Here is a 14,346-nt window from a genome sequence, read left to right on the forward strand (position 1 = left end):
GGGATGGGAGAAGATCCAAAGGAGAAGGAAAAGATCAAAAGGAGAAGGAAAAGATTGAGAAAAGTGGGAAAAGATGAAAAGGAGCAGGAAAAGATCAAGAGGAGAAGGAAAAGATTGAGAGGAGAAGGAAAAGATCAAGAGGAGAAGGAAAAGATCGAGAAAAGTGGGAAAAGATCGAGAGGAGCAGGAAAAGATCGAGAGGAGAAGGAAAAGATCAACAGGAGAAGGAAAAGATGGAGAGGGATGGGAGAAGATCCAAAGGAGAAGGAAAAGATCCAAAGGAGAAGGAAAAGATCGAGAAAAGTGGGAAAAGATCGAGAGGAGACAGAAAAGATCAAAAGGAGAAGGAAAAGATGGAGAAAAGTGGGAAAAGATGAAAAGGAGCAGGAAAAGATCAAGAGGAGAAGGAAAAGATCGAGAGGGATGGGAAAAGATCCAAGGGAGAAGGAAAAGATGGAGAGGGATGGGAGAAGATCAAGAGGAGAAGGAAAAGATCCAAAGGAGAAGGAAAAGATGGAGAGGGATGGGAGAAGATCAAGAGGAGAAGGAAAAGATGGAGAGGAGAAGGAAAAGATCCAAAGGAGAAGGAAAAGATCAACAGGAGAAGGAAAAGATGGAGAGGGATGGGAGAAGATCAAGAGGAGAAGGAAAAGATCGAGAGAAGGAAAAAATCAAGAGGAGAAGATGGAGAGGGATGGGAAAAGATCAACAGGAGAAGGAAAAGATGGAGAGGGATGGGAGAAGATCCAAAGGAGAAGGAAAAGATCAAGAGGAGAAGGAAAAGATGGAGAGGGATGGGAGATCAAGAGGAGAAGGAAAAGATGGAGAGGGATGGGAGAAGATCCAAAGGAGAAGATGGAGAGGGATGGGAGAAGATCCAAAGGAGAAGGAAAAGATCCAAAGGAGAAGGAAAAGATGGAGAGGGATGGGAGAAGATCCAAAGGAAAAGATGGAGAGGGATGGGAGAAGATCCAAAGAAGAAGATGGAGAGGGATGGGAGAAGATCGCTCCCAAATCAAACAAACGATTCCACCGGAGGCAGAGGCAGATTCCAAAGTTCTGTATTTTTCAAAATAAAGATCACACGTTGTTTAGAGACAATCTACACAAGAGTTACAAAAAATAGTCGCCCAGGCAGAAGCATACACAGGTTTGTTAATTATACACATATGGTTACAAGTGTGCTTGCAAAAAAGTTCATTGGAAATATACACAAGGCTCTGTAAATGTACACCGTGTAGTGTTACAATTCTATATTCAAACGAGGAAAATTGACAGTATGTTACATTCACTTACAAGTAGACAAAATGCAAAATACAGTTCATCTTCTGTACAAAAAAAGGGGCGGGGGGGAGGTGATTCACACTTTACAAGGTGAAAAGGGGGCTCTGATTGTAAGGAAAACCGGGAGGGGGGCTGTACTTTTGCACTTTTTTGTTTCTTACTGTCACAAAAGAAGCAAAACATTACTTTGTAAGATTCAAAAAAACACTATTTGGAACTGAATCGGGTCTGGAGAACATTTAGAAAGGATCTCTACCGTCCAACTAGGTGACAAATAAAACCAAGCAGTTTATTTTTCTTCCTTTTTTTTTTTTTGTTTTTTGTTTTTTTGTTTTTAAACATTAACTAGGCTGTATAAAGAGAACATTTCCTTCAAAAGAAAAAATTTACTTCTGGTTGAAATTACAATTTACAATATACAACACTATATGCTACGACCATAAAAGGTGTGAATATACACTGAAATGCACAGGTTTTGCTAAATTCTTTTTTTTTTCCTGTTTTCTTACCAAAAAACGGGTTTTATGTCGATTCAAACTTCTCCACATTTACATTACAGAGGTTTACAAATGTACAATTGTACAGTCAGAAGTATGTTCCACTACTAGGGTACATTATAGATACAGATCAGACATCAAAACAAGAAAATACTACAAATTTTTATATATGTAAAGTCTACACCAAGTATACACTATATATTTATAGAAGCAAGACCAAAGCCGAGTTGGATTTTTTTTTTTTGTTGTTTTGTTTTGTTTTTCCTCATGCTAAATAATCAAATTGTGTCTCTCCAGGTGAACAGAGGAGTGGGAATAAAAAAAAAAAAAAATCCCAAAAATCCTCCTGTTTAAAAATCATCTCTGGGTGTTTTCTGAAAATGCCAGCAAAGCTCCCTCCTCCAGCATGTCAGAGTCACAAATAAAATAGAAATAAAACCATTAAAAAGTCCCCAAACCGGAATTTTGGTGTCTTTGTTTAAAAACCAGACTTCAGCAAGTTGAATTTTCCTCTTTTCAGTATTTCTTAGCAGCGGTGTCACTGAGCTAAAAATCCCAAATTCTCGCTGACTTTTGGGCTAAAAGGAGGTTAAAAAAAAAAAAAACCCAAAAAAAGAAGTTATTTGCAAAAAATGAAGAATTAAAAATGGGTTTTTTGTTTTGTTTGTTTTTTTTTTTAAATTCCCTGTTTTGTTTGTTTGTTGTCTTCAAACCAACCACCCTGAAAAGTCTCCACATTTGGAATATAGATACAACAGTGAACAAAAATGTGGCCTTCCATGTACATCTGAGACCTATGTACAAGAATTCTATACACCAGTAAAACAGCAGGGCAATTAGTTAATTAAAAAAAATAATTAGTACATGTTATGCATAATAAAATTAAAGAAATTTACAAAGGCTTCTCTTCTTTTTTTTTTTTTTGTGGTTTTTTTTTTGTTTTGTTTTCTGCTTTCCTTTGTTTGTTGTTTCTTTCTCTTTTTTTTTTTTTTTGTGGGTTTTGTTTGTTTGTGGTTTTGTTGGGTTTTTTTAAGCAACCGTGGCGGGAGGTGTGGGTGGATCCTGGGGTGGATTTTGGGATGGGTTCCAGGGGTGGATTCCTGGGAAGGATTCCAGGGATGGATTTTGGGATGGATTTTGGGATGGGTTCCAGGGATGGATCCTGGGATGGATTTTGGGATGGATTCCTGGGGTGGATTCCAGGGAAGGATTCCTGGGGTGGATTCCAGGGATGGATTTTGGGATGGATTTTGGGCTGGGTTCCTGGGCTGGGTTCTGGGATGGATTCCTGGGGTGGATTCCAGGGATGGATTCCAGGGATGGATTCCTGGGATGGATTCCTGGGATGGATTTTGGGATGGATTTTGGGATGGATTTTGGGATGGATTCTGGGATGGATTCCTGGGATGGATTCCTGGGATGGATTCCTGGGATGGGTTTTGGGATGGGTTTTGGGATGGGTTTTGGGATGGATCCTGGGCTGGGTTCCTGGGATAGATCCTGGGATGGATTCCAGGGGTGGATTCCTGGGCTGGGTTCCTGGGCTGGGTTCCTGGGATAGATTCTGGGATGGATTCCTGGGCTGGGTTCTGGGATCCTGGAGTGCCTCTGGAGGCGGGCTGGGCTCAGATGATGCCGTTGGGGGGGCCGCAGATGGGCCCCAGGTCCACCCCGTTCTTCATGTAGTATTTCTCCAGCTTGGCCAGGATGTGCTTCCCGTAGGTGTATTTGCGCAGGGTGGCGATGTGGGGCCGGATCTGCCGGGGAAAAGCGGGAAAAAAACCGGGATTCAGAGTGGATACAGCCACCCCACCCAGCCCTGGGACACACAGACACCCAAGGGACACCCAAGGGACACCCAAGGGACACCCAAGGGACACCCCACATTCCCGGGAATCCCGCTGAGGGTCCCCAGTCCCACCAGGATTGTGCAGCAGAGCGCTGGGGTTTGGGATTTAGGGAATTCTGTGCCTGGGAAGGGTGAGGTGGGATTTTGGGAAGGGATTCTTGGCTGGGATGGGATGCCCAGAGCTGCCCCTGGATGGGGCTGGGATCAGCCTGGGGCAGTGCAAGTGTCCCTGGATGGGATTAAGGGTTCTCCAACCCAAACCTTTCCAGGATTCCGGGATTTCTCCACGTTTTCCTCCCCAGGTGGGAAGAGGCTGTGGATGTCCAGCATCCCCTGCTCCAGGGTGGCCACATCCCATTCCTGCCCATAACCAGGAACCCATCCCAAAGCGCCCCAGTCCCCCCAGTGCCTGCTCCTCTCCAGGGACCCACACTCCAAAACCACAGATCCCAGCCTGGCTCCCCATTCCCAGCAGGAATGATGCCTGTGCCCAGCAAAAACCGGGAATTCCAAGCAATTCCAAGCAATTCCAAGCAATTCCAAGCAATTCCAAGCATTCCTTCTCTGCCCAGCTCCAGCCCTTTTTTCCCTTTACTGACACAACCGTTAAAAAGTCACTTCTCAATTGAATTTTTTTAATAAAATCCCATTTTAAAGCCCATCCCAGCCTGCAGTTTTCCACAATTCCCAGCCGTTCCCACAGCCCCTGGCTCCGTTTTTCCAGGCTTTCCTGCAGCCTGGGATCACAGCTGAAATCACATTCACTCAGGCCCATTTAGCTGTCAACCCTGAGCTATTTTTGACAGCCCCACTGATAATCTAATTTGCATTTTATTCCAAAGGCTTTGCTCCATGGGAAGAAGAAAGTAAGGAATGTCAGGAACAATCATTCGTGGTTTGTTTTGGTTTTTTTTTTATTTTAATACACAACTCTCTGTTATGGATTAGTAAATCCATAATGCCACAGATAAATTTGGTGTATCCCTTGCCAGATCTCTTTATTTAATTTTCTTTAGCATTTCTTGTGGACTAAAACAGATTTGGGGTTAAAAGAATGACTCTGAGTGGCTCCTAAAGCTGAGAATTAACATCCCTGAGGATTATTCCAGCTGTTTGTGTTGATTCCCTGCATGTGGAGCTCAAAACAGCTCCCTCACACCAATTCCCGTTTCTTACAGAAAAAAAATCAGTCTGGTTTACTCAGGGGTGCTTAAATGTAATAATAAAAATGCCTCATTAGCATTTGAGCACCTGACACTGTTCAAAATAAATAAATCTCAGCTTTTCCATGCCTGGGTCAGTCAGGATTTCATCTCTGGCTGTGCCTGGGATTTTTCATCAACAAACCCCAAAAAATGTCACTGAGGAAAATGAAAACCCCCATTTTTAGCCTGCTATTCCCCGTCCATTGCCACTGTAAAGCCCTGCAGATGTGACCTTTAAAAGCAGGAAAATGAAGCTATTCCCTGCTCCCAGAGCTCCCTGCCCTTGCAGCAGCAGGCACGGGGCCCTGGGGGTGGCAGCGAGGCAGATTTCACTCCAAACAGCTCAATTTTGGCTAAATGTGAACTCCTGCATCCCAACACGGCAGGGCAGTGCTGAACCCTGCAGGGCTGGGCTGGCAGGAGGATTTCTGCTCATGGAAGTGCCCAGGGAGGTTTGGAGTGGCCATCCCGGGCGGGAGGTGACACCGAGCGCTCCGGAGGGGACAAGGGGAGGATGGGGCACGGGCTGGAGCCTTGGAAGGCTTTTCCAGCCCCAGGGATCCCGGGATTCTGGGAAGTGTCACATCCAAACTCATTTACAATGAGAAAACAGGATTTGATTTGTGGCTGTGGGCTCGGAGGTGGCACCAGGCGAGGCCAGCGGCCCTGGGAGGGACAGGAGGGGCTGGCACAGCCCTGGGGACACAGGCAGGGGACACGAGCAGGTGACACAGACCCAGGGACACGGCCCCAGGCCTGGGGGGCTCCTGGGAGCGCTGACTGTGCCCCAGCCCCCGGAGCTGCAGGCCCAGCCCAGCGCTGGCAGCACAGCAGCGCCTGCTCCCTGCAGAACTGGGTCACTGGGACACGGGCACTGCTGCCAGCTGAACCCCAGGGACAGCTCCCTGGGCCTCCAGAAAGCTGGAGAGGGATTTGTGACAAGGGAATGGAGTGACAGGACCCAGGGAATGGCTTGAGATTGGAAAAGGGGAGATTGGGGTGGGATCTTGGGCAGGAATTGTTCCCTGGGAGGGTGGGGAGGGGCTGGGCTGGAATTGCCAGAGCAGCTGTGGCTGTCCCTGGATCCCTGGCAGTGCCCAAGGCCAGGCTGGACATTGGGGCTGGAGCAGCCTGGGACAGTGGGGGATGACCCTGGGGACAGTGGGGGTGACCCTGGGGACAGTGGGGGTGACCCTGGGACAGTGGGGGTGACCCTGGGGACAGTGGGGGTGACCCTGGGGACAGTGGGGGTGACCCTGGGGTGGAACAGGACGAGTTTTGAGGTCCCTTCCAACCCAAAGCATTCTATAATTTCCATCTTTCACCTACTGACACCCCCTGAACCCCTCTGCCAGCACCCAGCCCCAGTTCCCAGCACAGCCCAGGCAGCAGCTGCTCACCTTGTGCATGACAATCTTCCTCTGGGCCGGCTCTGCCACGTCGATCATCTTCTGCACCACGTAGTTGGCGTACTGATCCTTCATCATGGTGTATAAGGCACTGTGGGGGCCGTCGTTCATGGTGCACACCTCGTCGATGAGCATGGCGCGCTCCGTGCGCGACGCGTGCGTCACACACTTCTCCACCACGTTACTGCAACGGCAGGAGCGGCTGTCACCGCGGGGAGCGGCTGCGGGGACTGTCACCCGTGCAGGGAGCGGCTCTGGGGACTGTCACCCACACAGGGAGCGGCTCTGGGGACTGTCACCCGCCCCGGGACTGTCACCCGCGCGGGGAGCGGCTCCGGGGGCTCCCAGCAGCTCTGGGGAGTGGCTCCGGGGGCTGTCACCCGCCCCAGGGATGGCACCTGCATGGGCAGCAGCTCCGGGGGCTGTCACCCGCATGGGGAGCGGCTCTGGGGACTGTCACCCACACAGGGAGCGGCTCTGGGGACTGTCACCCATGCAGGGAGCGGCTCTGGGGACTGTCACCCATGCAGGGAGCAGCTGCAGGGGCTGTCACCCGCCCCGGGGCTGTCACCCACACAGGGAGCGGCTCCAGGGGCTGTCACCGGCTCCGGGGGCTGTCACCAGCCCTGGGGGCTGTCACCGGCTCTGGGGGCTGTCACCGGCTCTGGGGGCTGTCACCAGCCCCAGGGATGGCACCGGCCCCAGGGATGGCACCCGCGCCGCCCTGGGGACAGGCAGGACACGGAGGGGCTGGCACAGCTCGGCAATGGCACACGGGAATTGGGATAGCGGGGTTTGGGACTGGGACAGGCTCGTGTTTCACCCCAGTCTGTGCCCTGGGATTCAGTGGGAATTTGGGAATTGGATCAGTTCCTATCTCACCCCAGTCTGTGCCTTTGAATTCAGTGGGAATTCAGCAACTGGATCAGTTCCCATCTCACCCCAGTCTGTGCCCTGGGATTCACTGGGAATTTGGGAACTGGATCAGTTCCTATCTCACCCCAGTCTGTGCCTTGGGATTCACTGGGAATTCAGGAATTGGATCAGGGAATTTGGGAACTGGACCCGTTCAGGTCAGTGCCCACTCTCCCAGCACAGAAGCCAAGTTGCTGCTGTGATTTTCTCCAGGCTGGAATGGACACCCAAGGTTACGACAACACGGAAATGCTCACTCAGGAATGAAAACCCCCAGCCAAGCAGAGGATTTCCAGAATTCCTGAATGTATCAGTGAGCAGCCTGGGCTCTGAGGGAGCCAGAGGTGGGGGTGTGGAAGGGGACTGAGGGCTGGGCTCATCCCACAGCCCTGCCTGGCTCCCAGCAGGCTGGCTCAGCCCGGGGGAACCTGCACTAATTAATGCTCCAGCTGGGAAGGAGTTTGGGAATAAAGAGGGAGGCAAAGCAGGGAGGAAGAACCTGAAATAACAACGTGAAGACCACGCTCTCCTGATTCTCATTAAAGCTCTGCTTCCCTCGTGTCCATGGGTATTCTCATCAGAGGAAGGGGGAATTCTGAGCCTTTGAAGAGCTCAGCCTTCGTGTTCCAGGGGCTGAAAGCACATCCAGCAGGGATTCCCACTCGTGGGAAGCACAAATACCTGGGCTCTGCTCCACCCACGTGTGGCTCTGCAGCATCTGGGAATGCTGCAGCTCCCCGTGGAGGATTCCTGGGGTGTGACTCAAGAGGGACACAGCAGAAGGCTGGGAATGATGCTGGGAGTGGAAATGCCACTGGGGAAAGTGGGATGGATTGCTGCTGCACTGATTTCCCAAATCCCCCCGTGGCTGGACACAGCATCCCGGGGCAGTGAATGTTCGTATCACCCACGGGGTAGTGACAGCTTCAACCCCGTGAAAATAAATCAGATCAACCAAACCAAGCAAGAATTCCTGGTTAAATCTGGGAGCTTGGATCAGAGCTGCTCTTCCACATCTCCATCCTCCTCCACGGCAGACTGGCTGGCACACCCCAGCTCATAACCATTGTAACATCTTTTCGTGAAGAAAAAGTCATTTTTCACTTCTCACAGGATTCCCAAAATCCCCTAAGTCCTCTGCAGCTCTTCCACGTGTCCCTGCTCCCAGGGGGAAAACTTCAGGGAGGGATTCCTACCTGGCAAATTTATGTTGACTCAACACGAGCACGTTGCCTCTGATCTCTGCTACGATCTTGCTCTTGTCCTCGGGCCGGCCGTGCTCCAGGACGTGCTGGATAACGTAATTCCCATACTGATCCTGGTTGGGAGACAGCAGCAGCCCGTCACACCAGCTGGATAAATGGACTAGAAACATTCCCAGCAAACTGATTCCCAAAGTGCTTTCAGAGTTAAAAGTTCAACTGAAGATTAATTCTAATGTTTAATGTACAAATCAGCTCAGTCCTTTCTATTTCTGCAAAGATGCCCGTTCTAGGGTGGTACCAGGTGGTAAAATAATGCATTTTTGTAGAATTTGTATTATTTACAGAACTCAAAATGCTGTCCTTGCACAGGAAATGTCAATATTTGCTTTATTCCCAGTTTTTTCCACTCTCTCCAGGTTCAAACCTACCCAACCCCATGTCCTGGAGGGCTGGGCCGTGGGTCTGGCCATGGCTCACTGTTCTCACCTTGGCAATTTCCAGACCTCAGGATATTTCTGTTCCAGTTCAGGGTACCATGGCCTGGTGTCCATGCCCAGCCTCCTCCCAGTTCCCAGGGAGCACACAGGACTCGGGAACTGGCCCAGTTCCTGCCCCACCACTGGAGTGGGAATTTGGGAACGGAGCAGGAGCGGCTTTGCTGCTTTATCCCCAAAAATCCGCGTCAAAGCCTGGCCCAGCAGCTCCTCCCAAGGACTGCAGGGAGGAGGGAGGGCAGCCAGGAGCAGGGTGAGCACAGAATCTTCCCAAGAATTCCCATCACTTGGCACCTCCTTTTCCTTGGAGTAAGAGCTCTTGGCACCCCCCCAGTGATGGAGCAGCAGGACACAGAGGTGACAACACCCCTGCACTTGTGCTGATTCCCAGCTCTGCTCCAGCTGGGAATGCCCTCAGCAGTGCCCATTCCTGCACTTGTGCCCATTCCCAGCCCTGCTCTGGTGGGAATGCCCTCAGCAGTGCCCATTCCTCCTGTCTGTGCTCATTCCCAGCCCTGCTCTGGTGGGAATGCCCTCAGCAGTGCCCATTCCTGCACTTGTGCTGATTCCCAGCCCTGCTCCAGGTGGGAATGCCCTCAGCAGTGCCCATTCCTCCTGTCTGTGCCCATTCCCAGCCCTGCTCCAGGTGGGAATGCCCTCAGCAGTGACCTGGGGACGTCCCAGCCCTGTCCCCACTGACCTGCACCAGCTGCTCCGTGTGCTGGTGGAGCTCCTCCAGGATGGGCAGGGTCTGCTCGGGCAGGCAGTGCTCCAGGATCCTCTGGATCACCCTGCAGCCGTAGGGGTGCGTGGACAGCGCGAACACCTGGGGACAGGGGACAGCCAGCAAGGTGCCATCAGTCCTTGGCCAGCCCAAAAACCCTCCAGGATCCCTGCAGGATCCTGCACCCAACACCCACTGACATCCCAGGCACAACCTGGGGAAGCCTCAGCTTGGGAAAAACAAATGGTAAAACCTCTTGATTCATAAAAAACAAACCCTGGAACAACCAAGCACTGCTGGAAGCTCGGTTATTCTTCCCCAGTAATTCCAGCACGTTGTTTGCCAGCACGGATTTTGAGCTATTTAAGAAATGCTACGAGCCAGAAAAGTTAAAAATGCCCAGCAAAGGGTTTTTCTCAACTGTTTGGATTTGTTTAAATGCCTTAACAGTGCTTAGGAGAAGTGACAACAAAGAATCTTTCTCATTTCTAATGGATTAGCAGATCTGTGGGTGAGAACATGACACATTTTGTTATTGCTGCTCCATTTTCTGTCTGAAGCACAAAGTCCCGTTTGGCTGCTTTGATTTAACAACAGCAGCAAATCCAAGCACTGAAGTTTAAATCAACAGTCACACATTTTTAATAACTGGTGAGTAAACCCTGCAGGGAAACAGGGCTTGGAGTGCAATTAACTGCAGAAAAAAATCATCTGGAGGTGCTAAGTTTAATCTGCCGTGTGAAGGTTCAGATAAAACTGGGACAACTGGTCAAGGAAATGTCAGTGCCATCAGCTGAGCTCCCAGAGATGTTTCTGCCTTCCCAAACTCCCAGTGGAAAATCCAAGGCTGAACTCTCAGCAGGAACAAGCTTCCAGCCAGAATCCTGCTTGTTTTAACCCAACCAACCAAACCCCACTTCCCCAGGACTCCCAGCTCCTGGTTCCTGCCTCTGCCTGTCCTCACATCCCTGGGGCAAATCCTCAAAGCTTCAGAGTGCCCCTGCAAAAAGCCAATTAAATTGAGGCTGGGAACACCCAAAAAGCAGCACTTTTGTACAGGGAGCTGAGGCCAGACAAAACTGATACCCAGGACATCAATTCAGGAGAGGACAGCAATAAAAAAGCAAAAAAATGAAGAGAGGCAAGAACAATTGCCCACTTGTAGATGAAATACCTGCTTTTTCCCTGCTCTGAGGCCCTTGGGAATCAGCATTCCTCACCAGGATCATGATGACACTTTGCATTCCCCATTTTCCTCTCCCCTCAAGGAGAAATCAATCTAAAATGCACATTATTCACAAATTCTTGGGGTTATCAGGGTCACCTGCCATTAAAAGGGGATCAGCTCTGGGCTCAGAACTTGCTGGGATTTTACAAAAGTGCTGAAAATTAAGGAATTGATGAAGCTGAGACTTGACTGAGGCACCTCAGCAGCACAAAGCTCTGCTCACTGGGAAGGTGGATCAGGGAGAGCCTCAGTTTCCCTCATCACTCACAAATACTCAATATTCCAGGAGAACTGGCTCGGGCAAGGAGGTTTTGCTCTGAGAGATCTGCCCAGAAATGGTAACAGGGATGTGAGCAAGGAGTTTCTGGGCTGTCTCACGTGGCTGCATCGACCCTGCTGCTGAAGCTGATGATGAAGCTGATGATGATGAAGCTGAGAGTTGCCAATGAAGCCCCAGCCACTCTGGGGCTGTTCCAGGAGCTCACCTGGCCCTTGAAGGCATCGATGATGAACTGCAGGGACTGAGGCTGCACACACTCGATGCACTTCTGCACCACGTGGTTCCCGTTCTGGTCCTTGACGCACTTGAGCACGTGCCCGTCCAGCTCCCGAACCATCTCGTTCTACGGGAGGACACACAGCAAACAGAAAGCACCAGCAGCATCCCAGAGCTGCCAGGAGATGAGCAAACCCTCCCCTGACACCCCCTTAGCAGCCTGGAGCTCCACCCCAAGCCAAACCATGCTGGGGTTGCAGGAGGATGGAGCTCATCCTCTCCCAAGAATCCAAATTGAAGAAATGCCAACGGATTTCCTGTGCATGCCCTGTTTTCCTCTCTGCTCCCCTCTAAGAGAAGCAGATCTAAAGTGCACAAAGTTCATGAACTCTTTGGGTATCAGGGTCACCTGTCCCTAAAACAGGGCTCAGAACTTGCTGGGGTTTTGCAGCCACGACTGATGTAGCCCACGTGCAGGGTGGAATCTTCACTCACAAACAGAAATGACATTCTGGGGCATTTTAATGCTCTGACGAGATCTGGGTGAGTTGAGTTTTGTAACTGAATCAAAGCCAGGAGTTTTGGGAGCACTGAGGACTCAGAAATGCCACTCTGGAGGAGACACTGAACCCTTGGAGCAGCAGTGGTGGAGCCCAGGCACCGCCCTGCTGACACACTTGGCTCGGGCTCAGCCTGAAGGAAAGGAGCGCTCCTAAAACCTCTTCCATATTTTTAATTTCATAACCTACATTGAGATTCCTGTTACAACCATCCCCAAGCCAGCCTGCCCAGCGTATTTTTCATCTCAATTCATTGCTGCTAAAGCCCTGGAGGATGTGCTTTATTAATGAGCTCTGAGTGGGGCTATCAGCCACATCCCTCCCAAGCCAGAACGAGGAGCTCCTCATCCATCTCCCCGCAGGAGTGTGGGATGCTGACCCACATTGCAATAACTCGCTGAATATTAAAGGCAAAACCCTTCAAAGGAATTAAAAATCTCTTCTAATTCACCCTCATTCTCAGTTTTCCCTACACAGAGAAGCAGCCCCATGGGCAGGGGAACGAGGAGGTGACAATGACAAGCAAGGTGGCACGGACTCGTCACGCACAAGGAACACCACAAACATGCCAGGAACCAAACCCAGGGAACACGGGAGGGACGGGAGGGGACGGCTCAGGAACGTCAAACATCAAGAAGAAAGTTAAAATTGAAACTTACAATTACCTGCTGGTCTGGGGGGATGAACTCCAGGGCCTTCTGGATCACCCTGCAGCCGTACATCTGCAGCGCCAGGGACAGCACGTGGCCACGGATGCGCTCTGCCAGTGCCAGCTTCTGCTCCAGGCTGCCAAACTGGGACAGGACAAAGTCACTGCAGGGACAAACCCCTCCCCTGGCCACTGGCACTGCCCTCCCACCCTGGGGACAGGATCAGCCCCGTGGCCAAGGGGCGCTGGCACAGCCAGACCTGTTCTGTGCCCGCCTGGCACATCCCAAAGGGGCTGCAGGCAGCAGGGTGACCCTGCCAGGCCACCAGCCCTGCCCAGGGCAACGCTCCAGGAGGGCTGGGCCAACGCTCCCAGGCATGCACAGGCTGGGATGGCTGGGCTGGGCCCTCGTGGGTCCCTTCCAGCTCAGGACATTCTGTGATTCTGGCTCCCAGTGACTGGGCAGAAGCACCAGGAGCAGCTGGTGAAGGACCAGACCACACCAGGGACACAACACTTCTCCAGCAGCTGCTGTTACTGCACAAGCCCCTCCTTGTTCCCAAATCAGGAGCACTTACAGCTCAGGACAGCACCCTGGACAAGTTCTGCTGGACCTGCACCTCGCTGAATCCCACAGGGGTTTGGGCTGGAGGGGACCTCAGGGCTCAGCTCATCCCAACCCCTTCCACTTTCCATGGGAAATTCCCACCTCCTGCACACACATTTTGCTTCCCAAAGTGGGGTGAATCTGAGTCCCACCCTCAGTCACCCCAGCAGGAAAAGATCCAGCAGCTTGTGGGGAGGAGATGGTGTCAGTGCTGATTTTAGGGCAGGGATTTCCAGGCTCATCCAACACCTCAGGCCAGCAGGAACCCCAGGAAAACCTGCAGGGGAGGGCAGACTCACCTCAAAGAACTTCTGGATGACATAATTGCCGAAGACATCCACCATGAGCTGATAGGCTGCCTGCAGGATCTCGTTGAACACCAGCTGACGCTCTGCCGGGGTGGCACGCTCCAGTTTCAGCTGAATAAACCTGAAAAGCAGCCCTGGAGTGATGCCAGCTCATTCCCCCCCTCCCAAAGCCTCACCCAGTGCTCCAGAAACCACCACCAATCTCGTTGTGCTGGGGAGATGAAGCACTTCCATCAACCTCAGAGTCCTGTTACAAGTTCAATATCCAAATTTAAGAGATTTGACTGATGATTCTTGCAGATCTGTGCAAACACAGATGTTTTATCCAGCCATCCCATTGGGGTGGCCACACGTTGCAATCTTCATCTCAAGAGAAGTAAATCTCAAGGAACAACGCAGCAAATCTTGGATTTTAAACTGAATTATGCTGTGCCAGGGGATGAGTGAGCAAAGCACAGAGCAGGGAAGCTCCTCTTGGAGGGGAACTCCTGGAGCAGCCTTGGGCAGCGCTCTCAGGGTGGCACTGTTGGGGTGTCTGGGCAGGGCCAGGAATTGGAATCCTTGGGGATTCCAGGTGTGACGCTGGATCGACTTTTCCTGCTTGTTCCCTGGTCTGCCTCAGCTCTGGGAAGCGACAGGAAACTCACTCAAGTGTGAAACTCAAGTGTGAAACTCAAGTGTGAAACTCAACCACAAAATGCAACTGCAAAAAACCCACAGCTGCAAAAACCAGAGCTGTAAAATCAACAGCTGCAGGAAAACAGCTGCAAAAATCCACAGCTGCAAAACACCAGAGCTGCAAGAAAACAGCTGCAAAAACACAGCTGCACAACGCACAGCTGCACAGAGCAGAGGTGCAGAGAGCAGAACTGCAGGAAGCAGAGCTGCAGCAGAGAGCAGAGGTGCAGAGAGCAGA

At 51.1% G+C, this 14,346-nt stretch overlaps 1 protein-coding gene across 15 annotated transcripts in view; it reads right to left on the minus strand.

The window, feature by feature from the left end:
- Positions 1-1,784: 1,784 nt before the first annotated feature.
- PUM1 (pumilio RNA binding family member 1) overlaps positions 1,785-14,346 on the minus strand; it is a 64,683-nt gene continuing 52,121 nt past the window's right edge. For 8 of the 15 annotated variants that reach the window (XM_086863178.1, XM_086863175.1, XM_086863185.1 and 5 more), the window contains 7 exons: positions 13,422-13,551; positions 12,532-12,660; positions 11,296-11,433; positions 9,559-9,684; positions 8,356-8,477; positions 6,236-6,428; positions 1,785-3,538 (listed from right to left, as the gene is read on the minus strand). In XM_086863178.1, coding sequence (XP_086719304.1) covers positions 3,407-3,538; positions 6,236-6,428; positions 8,356-8,477; positions 9,559-9,684; positions 11,296-11,433; positions 12,532-12,660; positions 13,422-13,551 — 970 coding nt within the window. In that variant the 3' untranslated portion in view covers positions 1,785-3,406. Of the gene's footprint in view, positions 3,539-6,235; positions 6,429-8,355; positions 8,478-9,558; positions 9,685-11,295; positions 11,434-12,525; positions 12,661-13,421; positions 13,552-14,346 lie in introns of all 15 variants that reach the window. The other 7 variants (XM_086863186.1, XM_086863173.1, XM_086863171.1 and 4 more) reach the window with 1 other exon arrangement.

This window comes from Cyanistes caeruleus, chromosome 26 (assembly GCF_971803275.1).
Source record: "Cyanistes caeruleus chromosome 26, bCyaCae1.hap1.1, whole genome shotgun sequence".
NCBI lineage: Eukaryota > Metazoa > Chordata > Aves > Passeriformes > Paridae > Cyanistes > Cyanistes caeruleus.